The sequence below is a fragment of the Notothenia rossii genome (genome assembly GCF_949606895.1).
Source record: "Notothenia rossii genome assembly, chromosome: 4".
In the NCBI taxonomy this organism is placed as follows: domain Eukaryota; kingdom Metazoa; phylum Chordata; class Actinopteri; order Perciformes; family Nototheniidae; genus Notothenia; species Notothenia rossii.
In genome coordinates, this window is record NC_136902.1 from 15,527,274 (window position 1) to 15,541,165 (window position 13,892).

Here is a 13,892-nt window from a genome sequence, read left to right on the forward strand (position 1 = left end):
CTGTTATTATTATTACTATTATTACACATTTAATCCTTAAGGCACAAAAGCATCCTTTCCTCCTTAATGCGTCCACATGGAAGTCCAGGCAGTGCAGCATGACTGGTAGTAAATATGGTTAAGTGTAGGAAAACGTTGGCCTCATTGCTTGCATCTCTTCCTGTTCTTTGGCGATTCTCCTCATGTCCTCAAGGACACATCTTAGGACTGAAATCATGGACTCGTACACTTTGCTATCATCTTCTGAGATATTTCTCATCTGTTCAAAGGCAAATAAACTCAAGTTGTTCAAACAAAACCAATGACAAGAAAGTAATACATTTGCTGAAATAAATCCCAAATAGTTAGGTGTGTGGACTATCTTACCCAGGTGAAAGCCTTGATTGTACGATTCAGGAAAGCATTTTCAACATCTTCTGGTATCTGCTGCATATGAGCCATACAATCTAGTATGCAAGTTAATGTTTGTAAACAGGCCTGGGAAGAGATAAACAAAGAATGAATCAAATGTCAATTTGAATGCTGCATAGTCCACGGAATTAGTTTTCAAATACGAATCAGCACTGACCTTGTCCAGTGTGTTGAGGACAGTTTGAGCGTCAGTGTTGTTGGGGTCCAGGGCTTTGGCCTCCTTGATGGAGATGACCGGCTCTCTGAGCTGCTCCAGCCAGGCCCACATGAGCCCAGTGAGGATGAAGGGGTTCCGCTCCATGCACAGCCTCTCCCAGCCACCGCCCAGGTTCAATTCTGCCTGCACACATTCAGGCACTCGTATTAGACCCTGTCTGCCTTTATGTGACTGAGGCAACTTTTTAGAAAGATAGCATGTCTGTGGGCGTGGTCTTTTTTAATGTCATCTCAAGAGCGATCAAAGTTAGAGCATCATTTAGTTTGCATCTGAGATTTATCTTGTATTATGAAAATGTGTTATCAAAATGTAAACTCAAAATATGATTTATGTCACTGAAAATGTAAAATCGTTTACACTAGAGTGCATGCAATAAGGCCTTTGTTGCGGTTGTGAATTGTAGTCTGCCATGAACCGCTGACAGAAATGGGGCGAAGCCTGCGAACTAGTTCAGGCAGTCAACTCGAGCACTTATGCTGCATTCATAGATAACGCCCCTTGCCACTCTACAACCAACCAAACAGAGTCTCCTTAATATGCCGCTCTATTTAACCTGGCAGATCTCTCTCTATGCATTGCTTGCTGCTGCTATTGCTGCTGCTACCTCTACGTCGCTGCTGCTTGCCTGTCCCACCACCACCCCAGCTTCCACCTGTAGGCTCGGGGGTTAGTTATTTAATCATCACTCATCGTGCTATGTATATCTATGGAGTGATGATGCCCGAGCCTAGTCACCAAACTCAACTATATGCTGCTTCTAATAAACATGTTAAAGAAACACGTGAGTTGTCTGACTGAACTTACATTAAAGTATAACATCAGCCTTGATGGACAAAGTGTAGCATTTACGTAATTTTGAAATGCATGCCCTCCACTTCTAAAAATACTACTACCAAGTTGTCAGTTACCTGCCAAGCGAGGATGCTGCTCTTATGCTCTTCTCCACCATCAAGACAAAAGTCCACTGCCAGGGCCTGAGCCATTAGAAGCCTCCGGGCCTCCGGGGACAGCTCCGACTGCAGGGTGATGAAGGGCACCTCTGATACCTCCTCGTCTCTCTTATCTTCAAGCTTCTTCCCATTCATTACTACTCCGTCCCTCTGCTCATCCTTCCACCTGGATAAAAAGCTAGCTTTTTTGGTCAATTCATTGTTTCCCACAGACCCAGTACGCTGGATGGTGCTCTGCTGGGCTTTCTGCAGTAGATGGGATCCATCTTTTTGGTTTTCTGAATTCTTGATTTGCCAGAGTGAGCCTGTTGAGCCGTGTGAAAAGTCAGACATGTTGCTTTTACAATCTTTAATATGGATTGGCTGGTCCGGTGGAGAAAAAGACATTTCAATATTGCTCAGTGGCATGGGACCTAAAGGTTGTGCGAGAAGGTGTAACTGTGTGCCGAGTCGTGTCAAGTCAGACTCACTGTAGCTCAGACTTTTGCGATGGTAGAAAATGGGTGGTTCATGAAAATGCCTTGGTAATGTGGGCGCACCTGGTAAGCGGGGCTCCTTTAAAAAATACTCCGGGCCCATCTTCTCAATGACGCTCAGAGTCATCTCTATGTCTTCAATATCAGGGGCCACCAGAATGTCTTCCTCTATCACTTGTCGATTCTCTGCGATGTCCAACAGCAGCCTAGACACTAGCCGGATGATCTTTGGCAGGTGCCTCAGTTCCTTCCTCTCATGGCCATGCAATATGTGTCTCTGGCGGTTCAGGTACTGGGACAGGGTGACTGGGTTGAATCGGGGCTCAGCACAGGAAAACACACTCCTCAAAGGGGCAAGGAACTGGACAAAGTCTCTGACACATCCTAACTGGCCTCGGGTCTGAATGGAGTTGGGGCGTTTAGCACGAACAAACAGAATAGCCTGGTTAGCAGTCATCCTGGTAGCATAGGCCAAGAAACATGCTATCAGCACACCTGCAGGGAAGAAAGAGGAAACCCTTTGTTGTGTTTCAGAGGAATAACGGTCCTTAACACTTCCTAAAGCATTCCTTGAATATATACCTGTTCTGCCGAGGCCAGCGTGACAGTGGATTGCTATCTTTCCCTCCTGCAGGGCGAAGGCCATGACCTTCACTATATCGAGCATCGTTGTCAGGTTGGCCACTCCATAGTCACCCCAGCCGAAATTGTAGAAATAAACTGAAACGGTGAGATGTTGGCAGTTAAATCTGAGCAACAATACAGATAAACCAAGATTTATTGTATCGAGCAATTACTGTTGTTTTCCATGAAGACCTCTGGGCGGTATGAGAAGCCGCTCTCTGGCTCCAGAGGGTTTCCGCAGCTGGCGTGTTCACCAGGTATCTGTAGGTTGATCACTGTTTTAATACCATCCCTTGACACAGACACACACACACACACACAAACAGAGACATGAAAAATTCATTATTATCGTCTCCTCAGGTGCTGTGTGTTCGTAGTCAGGAAGCTGCTGAAAACAAAATTGTCTATACCTTCTGAATTGATCGATGATGCAATACTTCTTAATGATTTCTGTTGAGGGTCTGGACATTGCCAAAAGATGATCAGTGATCCTAAAGCAATAGAAAAAGGTGATATTAACATGGAAAAATATCATTTCAAAAGCTGTTAAATTATGTTGTACTATGACTACTACTAAAGAGAAACATGTTTACCATGATGAGTAGAGGCCTGTTATGGCCTGTTGGTTATCACTCCAGTAATTTGGGTTATCATATTTGCAGGCTGGACCTCCACAGCCTATTGAACATTGCATATGTCCAGGGACGACATAACGTATAGCTTCCCCTACAATCGTGTACTTTGCCCTGGGGGCTCTGACTGGAAGAGACAAAAAAGAGACATCTGTTATTATTACACACAAATTGAATCCAAAATTGTAAGTATTATAACTATAAGTTAGCTGTTTATTGTTTTTAATTTACTCTCAAAGTTAAAATGGAAGCTTTAGTTAAGTGTTTTCTCGGCTGAATTAAATACTATTTTAATCCTCTTACAGCTTCCATATTATTCAACAGCACTTCACCAAATAGGTTGGTCCGTAGCATCTAAATAATTAACTCCAGTAGAGGTGTCTAATCCTTGTTTGGCTTTGCAAGTCTGTTATCTGGGCATTACAATAAAAGTAGTAGTCTGTCATCCAGGCATCACGATATAAATAGCCACAGGCACTTTTGAAATCCATTTTTATATAGTCATTGACAGATACGTTATTTTATTGACGGCCAACTACCCATTTTACTTACTGTATTCCATCAGAGCTCCACCTGTTGTCTTTACATGGGATGCCATATGTACAGTCACACAGACTCACATCCACAGTCATAGCAGAGCCTGGAAGCACATATATCTAGTTATGCTATATTACACACTTTATCATGTGCATCTGTAAACATGTGCACAAAATGTGCTTCGAGCCTTCTCGTAAGCCTGAAAAACCATCCTATTAGCAGTTTTATAACAGGATGGATAAGGCATCTCATAAGTTTCCAGAGCTCAGGATTGTTTTATTTTTGGACTTTGTAAACCTAAGTCATCATTATGTTTTTATACACGTCAAGAGAAGTTCGATTAGTCCAAATTAGATTAGACATTATATCAAAGATCAACATTTCAAATCATATTCGGTCAAGTATTAAGTCAAATGTAAAGCAGCCATATAAAGAATCGGCAAGCTGCTATTCTTAGCTGCTAGTTTTAGTAGCTCATCACACTACAACCTTTATTTCATTTCTTCAAGACCAATGTGCAAAATAATCAGCTTTTAATTTAAGTAAAAAATGAAAGTCTGAAGTAACAATAAATATAACAAAATACAACAAAAAACATTTCATTTGATAAAAAAAAGAAGAGATATTTACCTTTAGTAAGTGAGACGAGATGCTTGCAACCACCATCTACAAACACAAATGGTTCACAGCTGCAGTTTCCAACCTTTCTGACATCAATCTCCACAGTGCTGACGTTGTCTTCTCCTTTCCGCACTGTGGAAAGTCAATCCCTTGGCCTCACTTGATGTGATTCGTCTCAGATTATCCCTGTGGGCTAGGGTGGGGCAATCCAAGACACTCAAAGGATCCTGTGCGCTTCTGTGTAGAAAGTCATCTATCCCACAAGGATGACAGATCAAGCATGTAAATTAATTAACCTCAAGAATGCATTGAAAGGTAGCTGTGTGCTTTGTAATTATCTCCATCAACAGGTTCCTCCTGCCTGTGGCTCTGGGGGGAGTGTAGGGCTATTCCAGAGTCTAGTTGGATTAGACTACTAATCTTATTACTGTAGTTAAAAACGAGAGCAACCAGTCCTTAACAAAATCTCATACTATATCAGGCGGCTGTGGCTCAGTGGTTAGTGTGCTGGACTTCAAATCAGGGGATAGCACGTTCGAGTCCCACTGCAGTCAGCATGTCGTTGTGTCCCTGGGCAAGACAATTCACCGCAAATTGCTCCTGTGGGGTTTGTCCACAGTACTGAATGTATGAAAGTCTCTTTGGATAAAAACGTCTAACAAAATGACATGTGATGTAATACTGTTCTGCTGGTCTGTTTTGAAATACTATGATTGTGTCTATGAATGCCCATTATTAAAAGATGGTATAGACCTGGTCAGATTTCTGACATGTTTTTCTATGCATTTGATTGATAATATGTATGTTTATTGTTGTGAATATATTCAAACAGATTTTGTATTTTTATCATGAGAGTTTGGAAGACTTCTGAACAGTTAAACCCCTCACACCATACGGCTACAAATAGTTAGACCTAATTGACAGAGCAAGTAGATGAAAACTGATTGGCTTATCTTGCACTTTGCTAAAGCAGTTTATGTTAGGTTAGAGGGGAGAGATCTGTCTACTATGTACTACATGGAGAGACTTGAAAGCCAATAATCCCATTGAAATACTAAAATGCTGCTGTCAAAATAGAGCTGTCAACTGAAATCCTTTGCATGCCTATCTTTGCCTACATGTGTGGATTATTGCATGTACTTACTTACTAAAACTGTTATTTATTATGAGGCGTGTGGTGCGCGTTGGTGTTCGGATCAGGGGGTCAAAGGTTCAAACCCCACTGCAGTCAGCATGTCGTTGTGTCCCTGAGACACTTCACCCCAAATTGCTCCTGTGGGGATTGCCCACAGTATTGAGTATGTAAGTCGCTTTGGATAAAAGCGTCTAACAAGTTACATGTAATTTAATGTAATGTATTAATAATTAATGTAAATTAAGTGACACCATATTATGAATAGTCACTATAATTTCACTAAAGCATATATCATGCATCATATGCAGACTGATCAAAATGATATTTATTACATTAGGCAACATTTTGATTACGCATTTTGCAACTTGTGAGAAATATAATACTGACTCGCATCCCTAAAGATCTTTGATTGGTCTGTACATTAACAGCAAAATCAACTATAATTCTAAAACCCCCTCAGTAACAGATAGGAACAAGGACAAAACGTTCCGTCAACACAAAACTACTAAGCTAAATCATTGACATGTACTATATATAGAGGGACAGAGAAAAACCCATGCATAACATGTTCATGCTTATCTCATCAGTCTCACCGTGACAAACACAGTGGGCTGCAGAGCCAAGAGCCAGCCATGTGATTAAGACAAACATACTGAATTGTTGATGCATGCATCAAAACATGCTAAGTTAATCGTAGTAGTTTTCACTTTAAATTGCAAGTTGAGAATAAAGTAAAAGCATTTTTTTGTTTTATTTCCCCTTCATATGATTATCATTTGAAACCTGTAAGTTTAGTTGTTATTTTGTCTGTTTGCTTTTGGGTGCTGTAAGTGATGAAAGTGGAGGATGTTGACTTATCAGGCGCCTGCAGCTCAAAGCCAAAGTGCGTGCGAGCCTCCGAGCGAGCAAGAGAGAGAGAGAGAGAGGGCGCGCATCGGTACTGCGGATTGTTGTTGGATTGAGGCTGATAACTGCAGCTCAGTGAGGTAAAGGACTGAGTGTTTAGATAGTTCACTTTAGTCTAAGTTATCTCAGTGGGTCTCAAACGGTTTGGTCACAATTTATGTAAACAAATATTTCCAAGGCACTCCTTTATAATTATTAGGATAAATAAAAACAGGTTTGAAATCATTCCAATGTATAGGACAGTAAACCAAAAATACCGTTTAAAACTGGAGATATTAAAAAATATGCATAAATCTTATCTTACTAGGTAAGATAAGATATAAATGAACCACACAAATAAAATAAGTTACATGTATTTGTTATTGGCTATGGTAGGTTATTGGTTATGTTCACATATGTTGCACTCAAGGACTCAAGCGGACATCACTTGTCTTTTCTCACTCGTGGCAACTTTATTAAGAACCAAAAACTCCGTCACAGTTCCCTCAACCACCGAGGAAGAAACGCTCTTCCTCACCTTCACTGTATGTAAATTGTAAATAAGCCATCTGTATGTCAAATATGTCTTATATGTCTTAAATGATATGATGAATTGGAAATGGGGGACCCTGATGTAAACATGACGAAAGTCTTTCTCTGGTCTGCATCCCCTTAACAATTGTATGTTTTGAGCTGTACTGTACTGTACCCAATATACAAACTGTTAATAAACTTTTCAATCAATCAATCAATCACGCCCTCAGGCGGAGCCGTGTGGCGAAAACAGGCAACTACATGCACCAACTAACCCTGCTTTAACAGTAACATAACATGCAAACATTCATACATAGTTGGCACAAAGGCACTAGACAAATAAACATAACACATCGTGAACTATATCGTCACACTCTCCCCCACTTACAAAATGTCGTCTCGACATTTTCCTTTACACCTACTAATCTTAAACAACTACATGGGTAATAAGACAAGAGAATGTGCCATTTTGAATAAAACACTTCTTAATGAGATACACAAGCCTCTGTTCACTGCAGTTGTGAATACTACTGATTTGATCAGTTTTTCTTTTTCTTAAACCCAAACATTTGCATCTTTAATGCATATTACAAAACCATGAGTCCATACTGTTGAAAGGGTCATCATTTTCCTTTCTAAATCAATTCTGGAACCCAATCCACACAACACAAATGTCAGCCAACAATCTCATTAACACAAGGCACTTTAGGTATACTTGCAAAGAGGCAATGAGTGTCATTTACTTTTTTTTTTTCATTACCAGTTCCGCCAGTAGCCATTTAAAGCTATCCCTTTGGTGGAAATGGTTCTCTCTGCGAAACTAGGCTGGCCAAGTTTGTCATAAGTCAGAGTCTATGGTTGCTTTCTTTGTCGTCTTGGATACATTGTCCTCTGCTCAGAGTCTTCCACTGTTTCCTCCTCTGAGCTCTCTGTAGCTGTTGTCACAACATCCTCCTCACCTTCGTCAGATGTCACTGTGTGGACCTGCTCCTCTTGTTCCTCCTCCCTGCTTTGCAGTGGCTCCCTCGTTCCCGAGATCATTTTTCCCTCTTGAGGATGAAACTTCTGAGCAGAGGGGTTAAGCGCAGGCATCCTTTGGTGTTCCCTGAAGGCCAGGTGAATGTTACATCATTAAAGTCATCATCTGATTCCTCATCAACATTTGTTTGTTGTGTCTACTTGGTCACAGATGTGTGTCTGTTTGTGTAATTGTTTCTTTTCTTTGTTCGAGTTGGGATGGTAGCCTGATATCTGTCATCTGTGGCTGGGAGGAAGTCACATGGTAAAAGTAGATTCCTGTGGAGGATCCTTGTCCTGCCTCCACCACTTTCAGGCACTACCTCAAACACTGGACTGATGTCACATTTCTGACATTTGACAACATAAATGTTGTCTTCCCAGTAGGAGCGGATTTTACCTGGTCTTCCTCTTTCACCCACATTTCTCACCAGGACACGACTGCCAACCTGCAGTGTGGGGCCCGGGCCATACACTTTCTTGTCATACTGTTTTTTCTCCCTATCAGCTGACTTGGAAGCATTTCTGGAGGCAATGTCATAAGCCTCAGTCATCCTCTTTCGCCACTTCTCCACATAGTCCTGGTAGGAGCCTGTGTTTCCAGGTGGTGAAGCAGCTTGTTCTCAAATTCCCTCCCCAAATCATGATGCAGTCTTTCTATGAAACCAAACTTGAAACAGAAATCGTTAAACAGTTTGTCTGCAACAGTCTTGGCTGATTTGTTGGTAGTTGCATATGCTTGTGTGAACCGAGTGTAATGGTCCGTTATGACAAGTACATATTCATAACCCCCTCTACATTCTTCCAAATGTAGTGGTTTTGATACTCATCATAGGTGCGAGTGCGTGTCTGTTAGGTTTTCTCTTCTTTAGACACTCACACACGTTTGTCACAAAATGTTCTCTTTGCATTTTGGACCAAAAGAAACGTTCTCTTATCAAGTTTACTGTCCTTTCTGTTCCCAAGTGTCTCATTTCGTTGTGGAGCTTCTTCAGAACAAGTGGACGGTATACATCTGGGAGCAAAAGCTGACTTTTTGTGTGAGTTTTGCGGTGCATAGTTCCGTCTTCTCTGATCTCAAGCCTACTCCACTCTCTGACTAGAGCTTTAAATTCTGGGCCCTCGTGTTTCAGTTGTTGTACAGTGGGGGTCGCTTGTTTTTCTCTTTGTGTCCATACATTTTGCCCATCACCTGATCTTGTTGCTGTGCTGTCTTTATTTCTTCCCTGGAGAATGGCTGTATGGCACTGAGCATATTCTCTATGTCTAACTGTGTCTGTAGAGCATTACAAGAGACTGAGTGTAGGAATGGGCTGTTCTCTTCCTGATGCACCAAAATGCCCTGCCCTGTTGCACTTACTTCTTCCTGGCAAACAGCCTGTGTGCATTGGTTCACATAACTTTCAAAATCAAGTGGCATTCTGGATAAGCCGTCTGCGTCTGCATTTGCTTTGCCTGGTCTGTACTTGATTTTGAAATTAAAATCTGCCAACTCTGCTACCCATCTTTGTCCCACGGCATTTAACTTTGCTGTTGTCAGTATATATGTCAGTGGATTATTATCAGTATATACCACAAAAGAGGGAGCATGAAAAAGATAGTCTCTGAAACGCTCGCAGATGGCCCACTTCAGTGCGAGAAACTCCAGCTTACCAGAGTGCAGGTTGTAGTTTCTCTCTGGAGGGGTGAGCGTTCTGGATCCATAAGCGATCACCTTCAGCTTGCCATGACTGCGTTGGTACAGCACTGCACCAAGTCCTGCCTGTGAAGCATCAGTGTGCAAAACAAAAGGTTCATTCAGGTCTGGGAAGCCTAGGATTGGAGGGTTAGAGAGTTTGTCCGCTAGGTGGCTCAGAACCTGATGATGCTTTTCAGTCCATGTGACTGGTGATGATGAGGTCAACTGCCCGTGTTTTGTTTTCTTTACTTTTCCCTTTTTAGCCACATTGTGGTTTTGTGGTGAAGCAGGAACAGGGGATTGGGCTGCCAACAGTTCATACAGGGGCTTTGCTATGACAGAAACGTTTTGTATGTATGTCCTGTAGTAGGACAGGAAGCCTAAAATCTGTCTCACTTCTCCCACTGTGTAAGGGCGTCTTTCCTTCAGGGCCTGCACTGGAGCCACCTCTGCCGGGTCCATGCTATGCTCCTCTTTTGACACTATCCTGCCCAAGAACCTAACTTTGGATTTAAACAGTTCACATTTTTTTGGTGTGAGCTTCACTCCATGTTGCTGGTATCGGCGAAGAACTGTTCTTACATGCTCAACGTGGTCAATGAAGGACTTGCTGTGGACTAAATTGCCATCAAGGTAAGGCAGGCAAATATCATCACGCAAACGCCACAAACACTCCTCCATACTTCCTTGAAATTCAGCTGGAGCTGAACTCAGGCCAAAGGGGATCCTCACCCACTGATACAGGCCCCATGGTGTGATGAAGACAGTGAGAGGCTGACTTTCTTCATCTACAAGGCCTTGGTGGTACGCCTTGCCTTGGTCAAGTACAGAAAACCATGAACTCCCAGTAAGACTGTCCAACATATCTTGTATGCGAGGAATAGGATGTCTATCTGGCACTGACTTCCTATTTAGCTCACGGTAGTCTACACACAGTCTCAGTTCCCCTGATTTTTTTCTTACACACACTATAGGTGACAAATAGGGTGACCTTGATTTAGTGATCCAGCCCTTATTAATCAAGTCCTGTAAATATTCCTTTACCTCCTGATGTAATGGCTTGGGAACACTGATATAAGTCTTCTGGACAGGTGTCTGGTCATTTAAGGTGATGTGCATACGCAGAGAGGGTATGGAGCCTACATCATTTTCATCCCTAGCAAATGCTTTACACTCCTCCCTTAACACTTCTCTTGCTAAGGTTTGCTGGTCACTAGTAAAGTGATCTAAAGTCACTGGGGGATCCCAGGTTTCATCACAGTCAGTAGTGGGGTAGCTTGTACCTGAGCAGTCTGTGTTTTGCTGTGCATTTTTGTCGGGACCTGGTTGTGTCTGTCCTTGTGCCGCTGGTTCTGTAGCTGCTGGGTACACAGCCTTCACACTCTCAATGTGTCCGAGGCTAACTCGGGGGCCTAGTGTGACACTGTGTGCTGTAGTGTTAATAACTGAAACAGGGACAGTGGCAGAGTTACCTCTTCTCATAGTGAACAGTACTTCTTGGATGTGCAATCCCTCAGGTAAGCTGGTGTTCATAATTGGGCTGAACAACATGACAGTGTCCTCTTCAGTCTGCATGCGTGTGCGACATTTCACTGTGGTAACTTCACCTGGGAGTAACACAACTTTATCCTTGCCTGTTTTTACTATGGTCTCCTTAGAAGTAGCTTGATGAGTGTGTATTAGCTGGATAAAAGCGTGTGCAGCATAAGAATCAATTTCAAAAGCACCGCTCACAACTGCTGTAGTGCTGTCACTTCCTGCTGTGCCCTTCTGTTGCTTTAATTGTTCATTGATCACTTCCTCTATTACATTAAAGCCAACTATAGGGTCTTCTGCCACATTTTGATCACTGGAAACTAGAACTGGCACTAGCAGACTTGCACTAGAAGTCTCTAACCCGCTCAGTTGGAACTCTACTGGTATCCATCCCATAAATGGGATTTCTGTTCTATTTGCAGCAAGTCCATTTAGTGGTTCTGGCCCTAAGAGTTCAGCTATAGGTCTGATAGTGCTCTGTGGAAGGTGTTCAGCTCGCCATTGTTCATTTATTACTGTTGCCTGAGTACCCGTATCCCACAATGCTGTCACGGTACGTTATCAAAAGTACATTTTACCATTTTCCGTTTGCCAATAAGTTTAATAAGTCTTTTATCTTCTTTAGCTGAGAGGTAATTAACTTTGCATGTGTCTGGAAAGTTGTTCTTATGTCTCTTGGTTTCTGCTAAGTGTTCTGCAACTAAACTTACTGCTTTACACAGAGGTTTGTGTTCTGGCCAATGATGCTTCTGACAGGACCTGGAGCAATAAACTGTACTTGAACAACCTGCACATGTCACAAGTCTCCTGGTTGCATCCTCCTCCTGTAGACAGTTGTTGCAGCGGTAGGACCCTGACAGCTGTTGCTGGATTACTGCTGGTCCCCCTGCAGCAACCCTCCGAAGTTTCCCTGCGCCTGGCGTGGAGCTCTGCATCCTCTGGATATGTGTCCCAGCTGTCCACACTTGAAGCAGTGGCTACAGTTGACTTCCCCTCCTTTGTCCTGGCAGTCCCTTCACGCTCTTCTCCAGATGCTGTTGTTCCCTGTAGCTTGCCTGTAGTTCTGTGGCCTGCCAGTGCTCATGGAAGCTAACACCATACGTTTCATTTCAGCAACCTCAGTTTGAAGCTCTCTTACCAGAGTGTGCATCACAGCTCTTGTGGAGGTTGGGCTGTCTTTGTCTTCTCCTTGTGGGTGCCTTTAGCATCCTCCTGCAGTTTTTTCTGCATGGAGGGGTCAGGTGACTTGTCCAACTTATTGTTAGTTGTCTGTAGTTCAGTCATTCTGGGTGTTTTGGTGTTGTTACGTTTGAGCTTATTTATTCTTTCTGCCTCAAGGTTTCCTGCTTCATTTACTCTTTCAATCAGAGTTTCATCGGTCACCTCCATGTCATCAAGGTATGGCTTAATCTGGTATTTGATGTTGTCACTGAGCAGCCCTGTACCAACTGACCGTAGAAACTTTTTCTTGACCAGGTCTGCACTGTAGTGCTCCTCCGAGTCTCTGTCCTTGGATGTAAACAGCAGTCTATCTTTTAGTTCAATAGCTCTGAACAAAAACTCTTGTGCTGATTATTTGGGCTCCTGGGACATGCTTATCAATTTTTGGTACAGATCTGAAGTGTCATCTTCGTTGTAATGCCCCTTTAATATGATCTTTAGCTGAGGAAGAGTCAATTCAGTCTTTATTTCTAGCATGTCACGCAGCTTTAAGCCAGGGCTAATGGCCCTTATCACAGCCTCGATTACTTCCGAACTCACCGTGACCCTTGCAAAGCCCGCTCTCTATCTGGTGTATTAGGTTGGTATATGGGTCATTCCAGAATTGGAGGACAATTTAGACAGCAACATTTTTGAAAAATGAACCTTTTATTTTATAATGTTCTTTTATGTATTTAGGAAAAACAGATAATAAACCATCAAAAAAAGTGATTTGCCCAGCTTGGCATCAAATGTATATTTTCCAATGAAGAATTACCCCTGTTATTCTAATTATAGTAAAAGGGTTGAAAATCAATGCTAATTCTAGCCTTTAACCTCAGGAATTATTGCTAGATGTAGCATGTAATGCTACTTTCCAAGGCAATGACAAACTTGGATATCTAATGCAAGAAAGATAACTTTGAAATGAATATGCTTTATTCTGGTAATATCAGTAACAGGGTTGAGTGGGTCAGAGTGCCACACTCTTTTACGACTGAAAAGATTGTAAAAATATGAAAAATAAAAGAGAGGACTTAGTTTTGGTCTACCCATGGCACTAGCACATGGCTTGCTGATGTCACTTCCACTGTGTCATCTGATTTACAGTTTTTTCACTTCCTGTGCCAATCTAAAAAGGTTTGGGTAACAGGGTTGAACGCATGTTGAGGGACACACCTTCTGTGCAAAATTACTGTTATTTAAAATATGTTTATGATTTAACAAATAGATTTTACCATTACAAGGGACATATATCAATAGAATAATACCAAAAAAAGTAAATAAAATCCCTATTTTAAATGTTATATTTGACATGCAAGTTGGTCACCAAGAAGCGGGGACAAGAGAAAAATGCCATTTTAGGGGATGTTCGAGAGCTATTTGATAATTTAAATAATATTTTGAAACCACTTTTCCTACAATTTTCTACACATTTT

The 13,892-nt window shown here is 42.0% G+C and overlaps 1 protein-coding gene across 5 annotated transcripts; it reads right to left on the minus strand.

Annotated features, from left to right (window-relative positions):
- Window positions 1-116: 116 nt before the first annotated feature.
- On the minus strand, window positions 117-13,059 carry ptpdc1b (protein tyrosine phosphatase domain containing 1b). Of its 5 annotated transcripts, XM_079678862.1 has the most exons (11): window positions 7,982-8,630; window positions 4,478-4,721; window positions 3,863-3,950; window positions 3,272-3,437; window positions 3,089-3,169; window positions 2,852-2,970; window positions 2,637-2,774; window positions 1,537-2,549; window positions 569-751; window positions 367-477; window positions 117-259 (listed from the first exon to the last, which is right to left on the minus strand). In XM_079678862.1, exons 3-11 carry the CDS (start codon window positions 3,906-3,908, stop codon window positions 119-121), a joined length of 1,998 nt encoding a protein of 665 aa, XP_079534988.1. In that variant the 5' UTR covers window positions 3,909-3,950; window positions 4,478-4,721; window positions 7,982-8,630; the 3' UTR covers window positions 117-118. The 5 variants fall into 5 exon arrangements, 4 of the variants coding, with proteins under 4 accessions (XP_079534988.1, XP_079534987.1, XP_079534989.1 ...); XM_079678861.1 differs by having other exon boundaries at window positions 1,537-2,774; XM_079678863.1 differs by lacking the exons at window positions 3,272-3,437; window positions 3,863-3,950; window positions 4,478-4,721; window positions 7,982-8,630 and having other exon boundaries at window positions 1,537-2,774; window positions 2,852-2,939; window positions 3,089-3,145.
- Window positions 13,060-13,892: the final 833 nt, after the last annotated feature.

Excerpts from the sequence above, each read along its gene's own strand:
- ptpdc1b (XM_079678860.1), bottom strand. The coding sequence starts at position 11,649 with ATGGGATGGATACCAGTAGAGTTCCAACTGAGCGGGTTAGAGACTTCT. Across the intron at positions 4,722-9,692 it reads AAACTACAACCTGCACTCTG|ATGACTTTCTACACAGAAGC; the intron begins GTAAGCTGGAGT and ends CTTGTGGGATAG.